At 47.8% G+C, this 15,248-nt stretch overlaps 1 protein-coding gene across 1 annotated transcript in view; it reads right to left on the bottom strand.

Moving 5' to 3' along the window:
- HDAC4 (histone deacetylase 4) overlaps positions 1-15,248 on the bottom strand; it is a 182,783-nt gene that overhangs the window by 63,152 nt on the left and 104,383 nt on the right. The window contains exons 5-7 of the mRNA XM_036386565.2: positions 11,155-11,305; positions 8,128-8,248; positions 2,981-3,102 (exon numbers count right to left, since the gene is read on the bottom strand). Of these exons, the coding sequence (XP_036242458.1) occupies positions 2,981-3,102; positions 8,128-8,248; positions 11,155-11,305 (394 nt within the window). The remainder of the gene's footprint in view (positions 1-2,980; positions 3,103-8,127; positions 8,249-11,154; positions 11,306-15,248) is intronic.

The raw sequence follows: 15,248 nt of genomic DNA on the forward strand, positions 1-15,248 counted from the left end.
CGACGTTGATCTGGGAGCAGAAGAGGTCACTTAGAATTTCCCCTCTCAAAAACTGTCAATAAAACTCTGACATTAAATCCTACACAGAACAAAATAAACTCCCCAGAAGGGGAAATAAAACTCCTTGTGCTAATCCAGGTATTTAACAGCAAAGGCAGGAGCAGCACCAACCAAACTGATCTAAGATCAGTGAAAAAAAGGAAGAGCCTCAAAGTGCTTAGAGAGAGGGAGCAGAGTGAAATCAATCCCCCAGCCAGGCTAAGAACAGGATTCAAGCAATTAGTAACTGCACCAGGAAAACAATTTCATGCTGAAACCAAACAGCCAAGAAACTGGAGCATAATTTAGGAAAACAAACCAGAGAGAGAGCTGGATTTCAGGGCATGGGAGGCATCAGGAGCTGACTCTTCCCCCTGCTGAAGATATCTTTCCTGAACATCCTCCCTCTCCCATAACCTGTGACCATCAGGATGCTTGAAATAAGATTAAAGACACAGAGTGTTGCTAAAATGCAGGGAAATGGTAAATTTGATGGAATCATGGAACTGTTTGGGTTGAAGGGACCTTAAAGCTCACCTTGTTCCAACCCTTGCCACGAGCAGGGACACCTTCCTCTATCCCAGTGTGCTCCAAGCCCTGTTCAACCTGGCCTGGACCACTTCTAGGGATGGTGAATATTTATTCTTCCCAAAAAATGTCTCAACCTGCAGGACATGCTCCCAGCTCTGCAGACTGGGAGAAATGATAATTCCAACTGCCTTCCCACCACCCCCTAAGCCACCCTCTCCCCAGCAATGGTGCTGGTTGGATTCCAGCCCTGGTAATCAGAGCTGTATTGTGATGGGTTCTGTTATTTGAGCTGCAAATATTTAATCAAATTTAATAAAATTGGACTACACGATATGGCGGTTTTAAATTACCAACACAAAGCCAGAGCCTTGGCTGGTGCCAAAAATCTGAAAAGCTCACCCGTAATAAAGAACTTTATTTAGGATGGGCTCCAGCCTTCCCTGCCTTTTGTTTACACCAGACTGTTCAGGAGCCTTTCTTCTCCAAGCAACTTAACATTCTTGGCACTGGGAATTCTGCAGGATATTGCTGTGCCAGAGCCTGACGTGCTGTTGCGTTGAAAGGAAAATAAAAGAAAACAATGAAAAATAGAAAAAAATTCTCCCCTGAACCTCACAAAAGTGAACTCATTTGTATCCCAGACCAGTGCCCAGGAGACTGATGTGCTGGTGCCCAAAAAGAACAAGCACCAGCGTTCTGGCAAACCAAAAAATCAGCTGAACGTCCTCCTGCTGGAAAACAACAATGGGTTTGGTGTGGCTTGCACTCTTTAATAATGTGATTAGCTCCATTCATCATCCTTAATTCCCCCTGTCTGACAGCAGGAGCTCACCCAGCAGGAGCTTTGGTGAGATCCCAGTTTGGGAAGCAGCACAGGGTGGGTGAGATATGCAGATGTCTTCCTTCTCCTGCAGGAATTCCCTTCCAGGACACTGGGAGCAAGAAGGGTGACTGCTGCTCAAAGCCAATCTGACAAGGTGCCCTGAGGTGATGAGCCAGGCAAGTTTGGGAGCATGTCAAAGCCCATTTCTGCTGTGGTAATGCTAACAGGGTAGGAAGGGATCACCTGGCACCACAAGGCATAGGAAAGAGCTAAAAATCTCTTGGAATCAGGCTGCCCACAGGCCCTAAGTGATAGGTTTGGTGCCAAGGGATGCTTCCCTGTGTGGAAATGCTGTGAAGCCCCAGGGCAGCCTGGAAGCTCTTCCATTTCCCAGGAGCAGAGAGGAGAGGATGCCCTGTCCTTCAGCAAATCCAGTTTTCTAAGCTCGGCTTTTGAGTCCTCCAGGAAAGGCACAGTCAAAAGCCACAGCCCCAAAGCCACAGGGGCACCTTTCCTGGGGAAAACCCATATCTTGGAGCCAATTTTTGACTGGGTTCCTGTGCAGCTGAAGTGCTTGTTACTCATCAAGCAACCAACCCAAGGGGGGGACAGAGACAACTGCACAGATGGGACTCCATCCAGCAGGGCAGGTGCTACAGTTCCTAGAGACATTTCCAAAAGGGGAAAACTTCATCACTGAAAGGCTGGTCAGGCATTGGAACAGGCTGTCCAGGGCAGTGGTCAGTCACCATCACTGGAAGTGTTTAAAAAACCCGTGAATGTGGCACTTGGGGCCATGGGTTAGAGGCGGCCTTGGCAGTGCTGGTTGAAGGTGATCTTTGGACCTTTTCCAACCTTAATGATTGTGTGATCTTTTCAGAGAAGCTTTTCTTGCTGTCCTGAAGTGATTCCCAGCAGGGCCAGTGAGCAGAAGTGCTCCCTGAGCGAGGCTGAGCTCTCACAGCTGAGCTGTTCCCCGAAGGCAGCAGCAGTCCTGAGCTGGCCGGGTTGGGAGCCCAGGCTGTGCTGGCTCAGGCTTGTGCTACAGAGCTGAGGAGCACAGCCAAGCCAAACAACCTGGTTTACATAATACAGGCTTGAGGAGTAACTGACCTGCTCAGCCACCGTGCAGGGAGAAGCCAGACTGAAAGAGAACTGTCTAGGTGTGAACCAAACCCTTGCAGGAAGCCCTGGTGCTCACCCTGGCACAAACCCCCTTATATACCCCAGGTACAAACTCACACATAAAATGCAAATCCCCCCAAGAAATGCACTTTTTCTTGGGGCTTTTCTCACTCAGCAAACACACTTGGGCTGGAGACACGCAGATCTCTGTGAGAGCTTTGGGTTTGGGAAAAACATCTCCCAAACTTTGAACACGTGGCTCTCACACACCCCGGAGCAGCCCCAGGCTCCCTGGAACACTGGGAGCACAGAGACAGGTGAAGGGGGAGCACATGGACAGGGAAACAAAGCACAGCCTGGAATCCAGCTTTTGGCAGCATCTCTTCTTTTTCAGGAAGATCAGATCAGAGTGCTGAGCATGATGCAGGGACAGGCAGCGTGGGCAGGGAAGGGCAGCCCTACCTGTTTTTCTGAGTGGGAAGTCGTCTTTGGAATCGTACATCCCCAGGACTGGGTGGTTGTAGGTGCCGGAGACGCCGCTTTGGGGTGGGGAGCTCTGGTCCAGAGAGCTGTGCTGGGTCTTCCTGCACAGGAGGAAAGAGAAGAAGGGACAAGCTTTACACTGGTGACACGCACAGGGGACGAGCCTGCCACCTCAGGGAGTGGGGAAGGGGACAAAGGCAAAGGCAAAAGCTGTGAATCCCCAGGGCAGCCTGCAAGCTCTTCCATTTTCCAGGAGCAGAGAGGAGAGGATGCCCTGTCCTTCAGCAAATCCAGTTTTCTAAGCTCGTCTTTTGGAGTTCTCCAGGAAGGGCACAGTCAAAAGTACCATCCCCAAAGCCTGGCTTTCTCCTCCTGGGCACTCCTACAAAAAAAAACCACTAAAATCCAATATACAGGAATGGCAATTGACTTAGTTTTCACTGTAAGACTCCACCTTGGCTTAGCTCATACCACGAGTATAAATTCTAAGACTGTAACCTGGGCTGGGTTTTGCTAAGTCACCTCCCTGAATCTCAGCACAGGTGAGACCTCAACTTGAGCACAAGTGAAGCACTTCCCTCTCCAGAATAAACCCCCAGCTCAGCAGAGAGAGGCCAAGGCTGAGCATTGCACCTGGCCAGCAGCAGCCATGGCACACAGGTGGCCCCCTGCCCTTCCTCCTGCCTGTCCTCCCATCCCAGGAGCTCAGCAGAGACAGGGCCAAAGCACTCAGCACCTTTCCAGCTGAACTTCCCCGAGCTGATAATTTATGGCTTTGTTTGAGCAGGCTGCTGGAAGTAAATTACAGTCTGTTTGCTGAGGATATTAAATAATGAATGAGTTTTCTCAGCCTCCTACCAGTTTGTTGGCTGCATCTTTCCTGCATAATGACTTGTGCCCAGCTTTGCTGTTTCTCAGGAGCTCCACCAGCCTGGGAGAAGGCTTCAGCCAGCAGAGCAGCTCCATCAGCAGAACAACTGATTTAGCCATGCAGGTGACACTCACTGGGCTCTCACAACTTCACTTTAAATAAACAGAATTTAAATCCCATATTTTTTCTAAATACTAAAGGATTTAGGACAATGGAGAGCAAGCATTTTGTAAAAAAAATAAAAAAGAAAAAGTGAATATTTGAAATTTTGTACTGCCTAAAAACCAAGCTGAAAATATTCTCCTGCAAAAGGTTCTTCAAGGAACCTAAGTGAACCATTCCCAGGTGGAAATTGCACAAATTCAGGCCATTTCTCGAGCAGCACTAATCCCTTGAGTGCAAGCTCAGCTCAGGAGTTGGCTGCTGAGACCCAGAGCATCAATTCCACTGCAAGTTAAAGCCTTCAAAAAATAAGGGGCTAATAAAATACTAAGAAAATACATTGAATTTTCTACATAATTACAAAAAAAAAAAAGAAACCCTCTGCAAATTTTATTTGAACATCAACATTTTCTACTCCCACAGACCTTCTAGTGGGAGGTGTCCCTGCCCATGGCAGGGGGTGGAATGGGATGGGCTTTAGGGTCCCTTCAGCCCAAACCATTCTGGGATTCTATGGAAGTATGAATGACTGTGGTTTCCCAACCCTCCCTCTTCATTATCCAGATTTCTCTGCACATAAAGAAAAATGATTTCTGGGGCTCTTGCAGGGCTGTGTTTCCCACACCCAGCCCATGCTGTGCCACATGCCCACCCCTGAATGCCCCCACACACTTCAATCTTCACCTGCAATCAAAACAGAGACAAACTGAAAAATAAAAAATAATAATCCCTCCTGGGAAGAGATGTGGCTTTTTCTGCCAGGATCTGCTCATTCCATGGGAAGGCAGCACTCCCAGGAATGATGTTTCACTCCCAGGAATCCTGGGTGCTGTGATCTGAGAGTCCTGAGCCCCATCAAGTCACACAATGACATTTCTGGCTCTATATGAGCAACAGACTTTTTTTTTCTCCCTTTTCTTTCCTCTTCTTTTCTTTTTTTTTTTTAATTATGACCTAAGCAGCACAATCGAGTACATTGAAGCTATTTTCATCCCTTTGTCAGGCAATGTGCAGGAATTCAAAGGGCCTGTTTAGATGTGCTCCAGGGCTGCTGAATGACAGATATTGAGCTCTGCAAACAGGAACACATTCCCTGGCTCCAGGACTGGGGTCTGACGCTGCTTCCAGCAGCATGCACTGCTCTGCATGCCCCTTCAGGAATGTCAGAGCTCTGGGAGGAGAGGAAATTGGACACTGCATGGAGCCTGCAGACATTCCTGAAAGCACAGCCCTTCATCCAAGGCATCCTCTGCTCCCTGAGCTCCTTCAAACACCCACGTGCACAGACAGAAAGGTCGGAGCGATGATCTTGGAAGTCTTTTCCAACCTTAACGATTCCATGATTTGATATTTCAACCTTCAATCATGTTCAGCAGGGTGCACTGAATATACATTCAGGCATGTGTACCTGGGCTGGAATGTTTTGTGTTCACACCTGTGGATGGAGGGATCATTCAATGTATAATTTAATGTGCAATTTCAAGTGCAATTGTATCTCTCCACCTCCTCACCATGCAAACACTCAGTTAAACTCCCTTCCATGGCTGCTAGCACATGGAGTGGCTGCATCCCAAGCACTGCTGACAGCTTCCCAGGGACATCACAGAGAGCAGAAACTCCTGGGAGCCAGGCTGCCCAGTGGGTTCAGGATCCAGGGCAGGGACAGTCTGACAATGCAGTTCCCAAGAACCTCCTCTGCTGCTGCCTATCACAAAACCCCAGAGTGGTTTGGGCTGGAACAGAGGTTAAAGATCACAGTGTTCACCCCTTTCCACCTTCCCAGGTTGCTCCAAGCCCTGTCCAACCTGGCCTTGAGCATTTCCAGGACTGGGACATCATCCTAGAGGTCTCTTGCAGCTCTAATACCTCTGTGATTCCATGCCAGCAGAACATTTTTCCTGTCCCAGCCACTGATGTCAGATCATCATGGTGCTCAATACCCTTAAGAGACTTTTTGTTTTTTTTCCTAAGCAATGCTTTACATTAAAAAAACAAAAACCAAAAGGAATTCACAAACCTTAATAAGACCAAGGGAAATGCTTAAAAGCAGGCTTGTTGCTTCGAGAGGCTCTCCCAGCATCTGTTAGCACTTAATGGCCTGGCCTGCTCACAGTGGGAGCATGGAGTGGATCTCCTGTGAGCCCTGCTAGTGTGTGCTCAACCCAGCCACCACCCAACTGCATCACAGCACAGCTATGTGGGGACAGGAGTGCCTCCAGAGCTCAGCTGGTAACCTATGAGATGCCATATAAATAAATACTAATATGGCAGGAATTTAAAGGTTGGTTCTCCTTTTGAAAAATTTTTTTTTTTTTTTTAATAGAATGGAAAGGAAAAAAATCCTCAACTTCTGCCTGAACGAGTGAAGGATGCATTTAAAAAATCCTGTGCTGCTGCCATCTGCCCTCCTTGAGGGCTCAGCAGGACAATTCAGCACTGAGAAAGAGCTGTGAAGCCCCAAGGCTTTGTCCATCTTGGGTTAGAATCCAGAATAACAATCCTCACCCCACCACAGAACAGATGGAAAATGAGGGGATGGTATGACCTGAAATCTTTGTGCAGTGGTTTGTGTTGTCTCTGCCTGTTGGCATCCCTGGAGCTTCACAGGGAAGGGCTGTTAGGATGCCTCAGTGCCACAACAAACCCAAACCCCACTTTGGTGCTCAGAAAGTTCTCAGCACCAGCTGAGGCAACATCCTGAAACACCAAACATGACGTGGCTAAAAACCTGCAGCAGCCCTGGCCTTGCATCACAGAGAATGCCAGGATGGTTTGGAAGGGAAGGGATTTAAAGCTCATCTCATTCCTCCCCCTACCATGGGCAGGGACACCCTCCACTATCCCAGGCTGCTCCAAGCCCCAGTGTCCAGCCTGGCCTGGGACACTTCCAAGGATCCAGAGGCAGCCACAGCTGCTCTGGGCACCCTGAAATTCTAACTGACTTTGCACCACTCCTGCATTAACTGTTATTTTAACCATCCCTTTAAGAAATGGAGGCTCAGAGTCTTCAACCACCTTTAATGAAATCCCCAAGTCTCAGATTAGATTTTCAGAGATGTATTAAAGCTGCTCAATCTCACTTTGCCTCCAATAACATCTGAATTCTTCTGCCAACTCCACATCAGCATTTCTGTCCTGGCTCAGAGCTGGGATAGCTTTCAAATTTCATTGCAGCTCAGTTTCTGGAATTTGGAAACATCTTCTGGCTATGACCTCATCCTCCCTCTACACACGTTCATTTCTTAAGACTTAAAACACTGTCAGTACTTCAGCTTGAACATTAATTTCATGGCAAAATGAAATTACTTTTATAAGTCAAAATTTCATTAATTTTGAGGTCACTAAAGCAAACATCCAAAGCACTTTGGCTTTTTATTTAACAAAGACAGTGACAAAATCATAGCAGTGGAAACTTCCAAGTCACATCAAATTTCTAACTGTCTTTAGTACAATGAAAAAGTTGATTTCTGAAATTGAAACTGGAGACCTGCAGTTGAAAACAGAGATGTTGGGGCAGTTGTAATTAGAAGTACAGACTGGATCCACTGGATGTTTCCAGTAAGAGCCAAGTAAACAAAACTTCCAAGTCTGAGAGCTTAAGAATAGCAGTAAGTGTTAAAAGTTTTAGAATGCAAGGCTTAAGTATCCTGAGCTGCAGGAATTCACTGAATCATAGAATATCCTGAGTTGGAAGGGACCCACAAAGATCATCAGATTCCAGCTGCTGAACATAAAAAACTATATCTCATTTGACTAAAGTTCAAGTTTTATAACAGCAGGTGGGATCAAATCCTGGGTGAAAAGCTGGAGGACTTATAAAAGCTGATGTCTGACTGTAGGACTTGTGAGTTTGAATAATTGTGGTTTACAGATGACACAAAGACCTTTCTCTACACACAGAGCACCGTGACACCATCACAGCAGACACGAAAACCACTCACACTGGAACCCTCTGGAAAAGGCATTTTGGGAATGCACAGGGATCCTGCCACTGCTCTGGCTCATCCCACAAGCACATCAGGTGTATTCCCTCAGGGAACTGGGGACAAAGGTGGCACTGGCTGAGCCCTGCAGAGAGCCCAGCACCACTTACCCGTACCAGAAGCGAGGGTCGCTGGATATGCAGTGGTTGAGATTCCGGTGGGCCAGAGCCTTCTTCTTGTTCAACACGAATTCCTGCAACTTCATCTTCACTTCTGTGCTTGCCACTGCACCTGCAATTACAAAACAAACATTTAAAAAAGGTTGTTAAATCAATTCGCGTACTTGAAGGCATTTTAAATTTCTAAAATAGATCCCAAATCAAATCTTTCATTTCCAGTCCAAAAAAAAAAAAAAAAGAACTTTGCTTTCAAAGAGAAAGAACAAAGCACCTCCAGTAAGGAGCTCTCCCTTTTTATCCCTTTAGCTTGGCATAGATTCACAAGTTATGTTTGAAAACACAGATGAAATTGGGTTTATTTCACCAGAAGAGGATATTACACTTGCAGAGAAGCACACTCAGAATAAAGCACTTGTCTGGGGTATCCCAGCTCTCTTTGAACCAAGGTTATTTAAGAAAAGGGGTCTTGTGCACCCTCAAGTTGTTAAATGTCACATCTAAAAGCAGAAGGGGAATGATCCCAGTGGCTCATGTGTAGGTTTTGTCTTGAAAATCCTGTAAACAGGGACCTCTTTGTTCCCAATCTCTGTGCACACCATGACCAACGTAACATTTAGCTTCATTTACAAGCGTGTGGATCTCTGGTTCAGATAGAAAACCTACCATTTAAAAAAAAAAACAACCTTAAAAACAGGGAGTCAGTCATTCTGCAGAGCTAAAATGTCAACTGTGTAATCCCTAATCATGATTTCCTGCACAATGGAGAGCAGGCTGTTCCCCTGCCATGATGGATCCCAGTGATCATCGGGTTGACAGCCCAGACTCCCAGGCAGAGCTCCTGACGGAGCAATGCATTCCAAGTTTGGCAAGGGGACACGTGGAAAATGATGGTTCATCCCCACTGTGGCGTAAGGCAGGAGCTCCAACGGAAAATATCTGGGCTGGGAGGAAAGGGAAAGGCCAGGGAAGCTGCTGGCTCTGCTAGGAACAAGAACTAAAAGATCATCCTGCCATGTTCTCGTGTCCTGTGCCCTGGTCAATGAGGTGATGTTTGACATGCTGGGAGAACAATTCCTGGTCTTTCTCCAAGAGCAGGGAGCTGCAGCATTCCCACAAGGCTCTGTCTGGAGCTGTAAAATGGTTCAAACACCAAAGCGAGAAAATTCCTTTTTTTTGGAGCGCTGCATTTCTCACCAGCTCCACAAAACCAGTTTGGTGGAAAGTTCAAGCGAAGAGCTGGAGATAAATTCCTGAGTAGCAGAAGGGGTGACAAATCCATGCTTGAAAGCCTTCTCCCTCCAAAATGTGTCATCCTTGATCCATTAGCATCCTTAGAACACTCAAACCTGGCTGTGTTCTGTCAGGTTGCCATAAACCTGCTACTTAGAAGACTTAAGTTCAATATTTTCAGAGTTTAAGGTTTACCTCCTTTACTGGAAGCTGAAAGATATCATAGAACCTCAGGGAGATTTGGAGTGGGAGGAACCCTAAGGACATCTAATTTCAACTCTCCCACTGTCCCAGGCTGCTCCCAGCCCCAGTGTCCAGCCTGGCCTCGGACACTTCCAGGGATCCAGGGGCAGCCACAGCTGCTCTGGGCACCCTGGGCCAGGGCCTGCCCACCTTCCCAGGGAACAATTCCTAATTCCCAATCTCCCATCCAGCCCTGCCCTCTGGCAGTGGGAGCCATTCCCTGTGTCCTGTCCCTCCATCCCTTGTCCCCAATCCCTCTCCAGCTCTCCTGGAGCCCCTTTAGGCCCTGCTAGGGGCTCTGAGGTGTCCCTGGAGCCTTCTCCTCTCCAGGTGAGCACCCCCAGCTCTCCCAGCCTGGCTCCAGAACAGAGGTGTTAAAAGGAAGCAGAACAAACTCCACCTCTCTCACACTCTCTTCATATTTCAGATCAGGACAATTTTAGCTTCTCTTTGCCAAATTTTGTGATGTGAGAAAAATAACTTAAGTATCCTTAAGCACTGAGGTGCGATAATGATTCTACACCACAGAACTTCTTAAATAAAAAGTAACTTAAAAATAAAACTGTAGTCATGGGAACAGGATCTTCAAATTAACATCCCCAAATTCTGGGTTTTTTCCTCTACACCTCTGTGTTTCACCCAAAAGATGCTTTGCTTCCATTTTCCAGAGATTCAGGCGTTTTAATTTCTTTCCAGATTACTTTAATGAGAATGGCCAGGTATTGGTTCCAAGGAGAGGCCCAGCAAAACATGGATCCAACAGCAATAGCTGATGGGAGCAGCAGGGGGAAGTGGAAATGCTTAGGGATTCTGAACCTCTGGTCTTTCTAGCACTTAAAAAGGTCTCCCAGACCCCAGTTTTATCTTACTGAAAAAGTTCCTGGAGCCTTATCTTATTCCCAGTTCCCAGCCAGCATCCCATCTTTCTTCCTTCCACCACTTCTCCCATCTGAAACCAGACCTGAGGAGTTGATGGCACAACTTGGTATTTTGGTATTTGGAGGTACTTTCCCCCCATTCACTTGCAGAAAAAGCCCAAACAAGCAGCCCAGAGTATCTCTGATAAGGGACATTGTGAGGCCACAATGATCTCCTCAAGTGCATAATGACACAGAGTGGGGAAGGCACCCACAAGCTGTAACCTCCTGAAAAACATCCCCTCATGAATGGAAATGCTTCAAAAAGGGGAGAGCTGTGAACTCGACTATGTCTTAAAAAGAGTGAAATTCAGAGCAGCAGAAAGAGAAAAGGAGTGCAGCGTGCATCTGGTGTATTTTATGGGCTTAATATTCTGCCTCCATTAGGAATGCTGCCAAAAATACTTCAAAAAATGTTAAATCAAGGGAAGAGAGGATACGCTTCCTTTTGAAAAATGCTAAAATGGCATTTAGTGAGACAAAAATGAAGATGATAAAGCAGAGAAACGCATTTCTCTCTTCCCCTCAATTCCCTGTGCCCTCAAGGAGGTTCCTCCAGCTTTCTGAGACTCCTTCATGCCCCCATCTGCCTGTCACCACCCGAAGCAGTGGTGCTCTGGCCACTTACTCTCTTTCCCTTTCTCTTTGTTTTTCAGCTGCTGCAGTTTCTGCTCTCGGTGCTGCTTCTCCAGCTCCTGCTCCTGCCGGTGCTGCTCCAACTTCCTCTGGTGCTCCAAGAGCTCCTGCTGATGCTTCATGGCCAGCATCTCCTGCTGCTGCTGCGGAGAAGGGAACAGGGAAAAGGAGCAGATTAACACCATGGGCCTTCCCAGAGGCAAAGCAGAGCCTGCAGGCAGGTGACAGTAACAGTGCTTCATTCAGGGCATGAAGGACAAGCACGGGCCTCCTTTCATCTCCATCACCTGATTTTAAATAAAACCCCACTAGGGCACCCCTCAATATTATTTGTTGCACAGAGAAATTGTAGAAGTTGTGGCTGCCCCATCCTTGGAAGTGTTCCAGGCAAGGCTGGATGGGGCTTGGAGCAACCTGGGTAAGTGGAAGGTGTCCCTGCCCATGGCAGAGGGTGGAACGAGATGGAATTTAATGTTCCATCTAACTCAAACCACACAGAGATTCCATGATTAATTATAAAAATAATTGCTCCAATAGATAAAAGAAATCATTATCCCAACAATTTCTCCAGGAAGGATTTTCCCTGGCCCTCTCAACTCACCCATATTCATGGGAATAATCAGGAGACATGATGTCTAATTAAGGCAATTATTTGCAAAGCTTGCATCAGATGGGACATGCAAAGCTGGAAGCACCAAATGCTCCTGCCCCAGTGCAAATCCCCCCTGGGCTCCCCAAGTCCCAGCAGCTGGGAGGTGTCAGTGTCCCCGCCAACCTCTGGGGAAATTTGGGGTGCATCCCCCAGCCCAGAGCTCCCTGTCTGGGTGCAGAGGGGATTCTCCCAGGGCAGAGATTCCCATTTGGGTGCAGAGGGGGGGATTCTCCCAGGGCAGAGCTCCCTGTTTGTGTGCAGAGGGGATTCTCCTAGCCCAGAGATTCCCATTTGTGTGCAGAGGGGATTCTCCCAGCCCAGAGATTCCCATTTGGGTGCAGAGGGGGGGATTCTCCCAGGGCAGAGCTCCCTGTTTGGGTGCAGAGGGGATTCTCCCAGGGCAGAGCTCCCTGTTTGGGTGCAGAGGGGATTCTCCCAGCCCAGAGCTCCCTGTTTGGGTGCAGAGGGGATTCTCCCAGCCCAGAGCTCCCTGTCTGGATACAGAGGGGATTCTCCCAGGGCAGAGATTCCCATTTGGGTACAGAGGGGATTCTCCCAGCCCAGAGCTCCCTGTTTGGGTGCAGAGGGGATTCTCCCAGCCCAGAGCTCCCTGTTTGGGTGCAGAGGGGATTCTCCCAGCCCAGAGCTCCCTGTCTGGGTACAGAGGGGATTCTCCCAGCCCAGAGCTCCCTGTTTGTGTGCAGAGGGGGGGGATTCTCCCAGCCCAGAGATTCCCATTTGGGTGCAGAGGGGGGGATTCTCCCAGGGCAGAGCTCCCTGTTTGGGTGAGGGAGGATTCCCATGGGACTGAGGGCAGCAGTTTCATGCGCTGTGTGAGGGCACACCCCGTGTCCTGCGAGGCTGTGGAAAAGCAGGTGTACAAACAGCACATCCCAGCTGTGGGAGAGGAACGAAGGGATCTCTGTGGGGTAAAAACCGCTTTTTCTTCAAAAGCAGAGCCCAAAGGATGATTTCCCATCTTGCAGTTGGATCTGCACCCTGCTCAGCGAGGCGCAGGCCGCTCCTGGGCCTCCCCCACAGGCCTGGAATGGCGGGGCCCAGCGGAGCCTCCGGAGCCTCCGGAGCAGGGCGCCCACCCCGCACTCTTTACGTTGGCAGCTCATAAACCAAGGGATTGATCGGAGCTGGCAGGCTCCAGCCCCAAAGGCCCGGCCTCTCCAGGGCTGTGCTTAATGGGGGCCTGTGCTCGGATACCACCCACGGCTCCCGCAAGGCCCCGAGGCACACAGGGAGCGGGAGCACGGAATTGTGGAATGCTTTGGGTTGGAAGGGACCCTAAAGATCATCAGCCCGTTCCAAGCCCCTGCTGTGGGCAGGGTCCAAGCCGTGGCTGTTGAGACAGGGAATCTGCTCTCTCCAAGAACATCTCAATCCATCCTTCTCCAAACCCTGCCCGCTCCTGCGTACATGAGACTGCCACTTCAAGGTTTTTTCTTCTCCTTAAGCACATTTTCCTTTTAATCCCTTTAGCTGAGATTCTTTGGGTGTCCTGTGCAGGGCCAGGAGCTGGACTTGATGATCCTCGTGAACCCCTTCCAGCTGTGGATATTCCAGGCTCCTCTGATTAATTTGTGGCATTGCACCTTTGCACCCCCCAATGGATGCACAATAAATACAAATAAAATCACACTATTCTATATAAAGATGGAAAAAAAAAAAACCAATCTAAGAGGTATTTACAATCTGCCTGGCTATCTGCTGGAAACTCCCCATGGAGGAATCCCTGCTGCTGCCTGTTCCAAACAGGCAGGCTGTTGTAAAACACCAGCAATCCAGTTATTCTGCAGTGACTGCACCTATGCTTCCCCTCCTAATTCTATTGAATTATATGTAAACAACCAAAAATCCACACTGAAAAAAAAAAAAAACTAGAAAAGGAGGAAAAAAAATAGAGGAAACCAGCTATTTTTGTTTTCTAATTAAGCAGCAGCTTCTACTAACACGTCTCCATTTGGGGAAAGAGTCTCTTTCCCGACTTCCAACAAGTCCACCACATGGTGGGCTTTGAGAACCTCGCCATGGAAAGTATGCAAATGAACAATATTTAATGCACAATATGGTAAAACAGGTTTTGTTATTTTTATGGAATCAGGAGCCTTTTCTCTCCATCTGCAGTCTCCTAGGCTCTGCAGGCTCTGCTTCCTGCGATGGTTTACATACATTAGGCTGCTTTAGAAGGAGCTGTGCTTTCATTGACATCTGGAGTGAAATGGGAATGAAAAGCCCAATTTGTCGCTGGATGGTTTAGGGAAGTTTCATTAGGGATGTATTGTCTCTGCTCATTTTGACCCCAGTTTCCACAAAGCCTATTCTTTATATAGTTTTTCAAATGGCTTCAAAGTTGAAAAAAAAAATTAAAAAATAAAATAATAAAGCCACATCTCTGATTGTACCCATGAAGAATGAAAAGAAATCACTGTTGGTGTCTGCTGTAGCCTGTGAAAACAAAAGAAGAAAACCGATCCGGGTGTCTTCTCAGGGTTATTTCTCCACACTTACCAGGAATGTTATGGGAAGACAAAAATTTAGGCTGGAGATCAGGGAAAGGTTCTACCCGCAGAGGATGCTGGGCACTGCCCAGGCTCCCCAGGGAATGGGCACAGGCCCAGGCTGAGAGAGCTGCAGGAGCATTTGGACAATGCTCTCAGGGATGCACAGGGTGGGATTGTTGGGGTGTCAGGAAAAACATCAGTTACTGGTTCATTTAAAGCAACAGAGGCAAATTTGAACAGGCACTGCCCACTCAGACCCTGTGTGTTCACCACACGCAGCTGGGGCAGGGGGTTTATTCCCCAGCTGTATTTCCCAAACACTGAAATTTCATTACAAAGTGATTCACAGAGGGAAATCCCTGGATCTGAGACTAACTCAGCCCTGAGTCTGAGGAGCACTGTGTGACAGACACACATACGCTGCATTAGGGAGCTCAGAACATCCAAATTAGGTGCTCTTGCCAAAATCAATATTTGTAAATATTCATAACTATGGGGATTCCTGCATATATTTAATGTCACTGCTCCCACTATTTCTGAAAGCTGCACAAATGTTCAACTGTACCTGCAGTTAGTGTTGCTGGTGCTCCTTTAGCATAAATTAATATTAATAAAGGTAACAGGGAAGATGCAGAGCATTTCCAGGTATTTATCAACCGTCAGCCTACCATGAGGACTCAGCTATCCAGAGGATTTTGCCATCACACTACTCAATTGTCCTCAGAGCTCTAGCTTGTCTGCCTGGGAGGGGGACTGACATCTTATCAGCATGGAAACTGTCACAGAGAAACCTCTTTTTAAGGGAAATGCAGCTAAAATGGTTCTCTTTAGTCTTTGCAGTGCCCTCCCAGGAAGCGTGGAGTGCTGACACCAAGATCCCATTTCCCAGAGAGAACCAGGATGGATTTCATGGAGACACAT

This window comes from Molothrus ater, chromosome 7 (genome assembly GCF_012460135.2).
Source record: "Molothrus ater isolate BHLD 08-10-18 breed brown headed cowbird chromosome 7, BPBGC_Mater_1.1, whole genome shotgun sequence".
Taxonomy (NCBI): Eukaryota; Metazoa; Chordata; class Aves; order Passeriformes; family Icteridae; genus Molothrus; species Molothrus ater.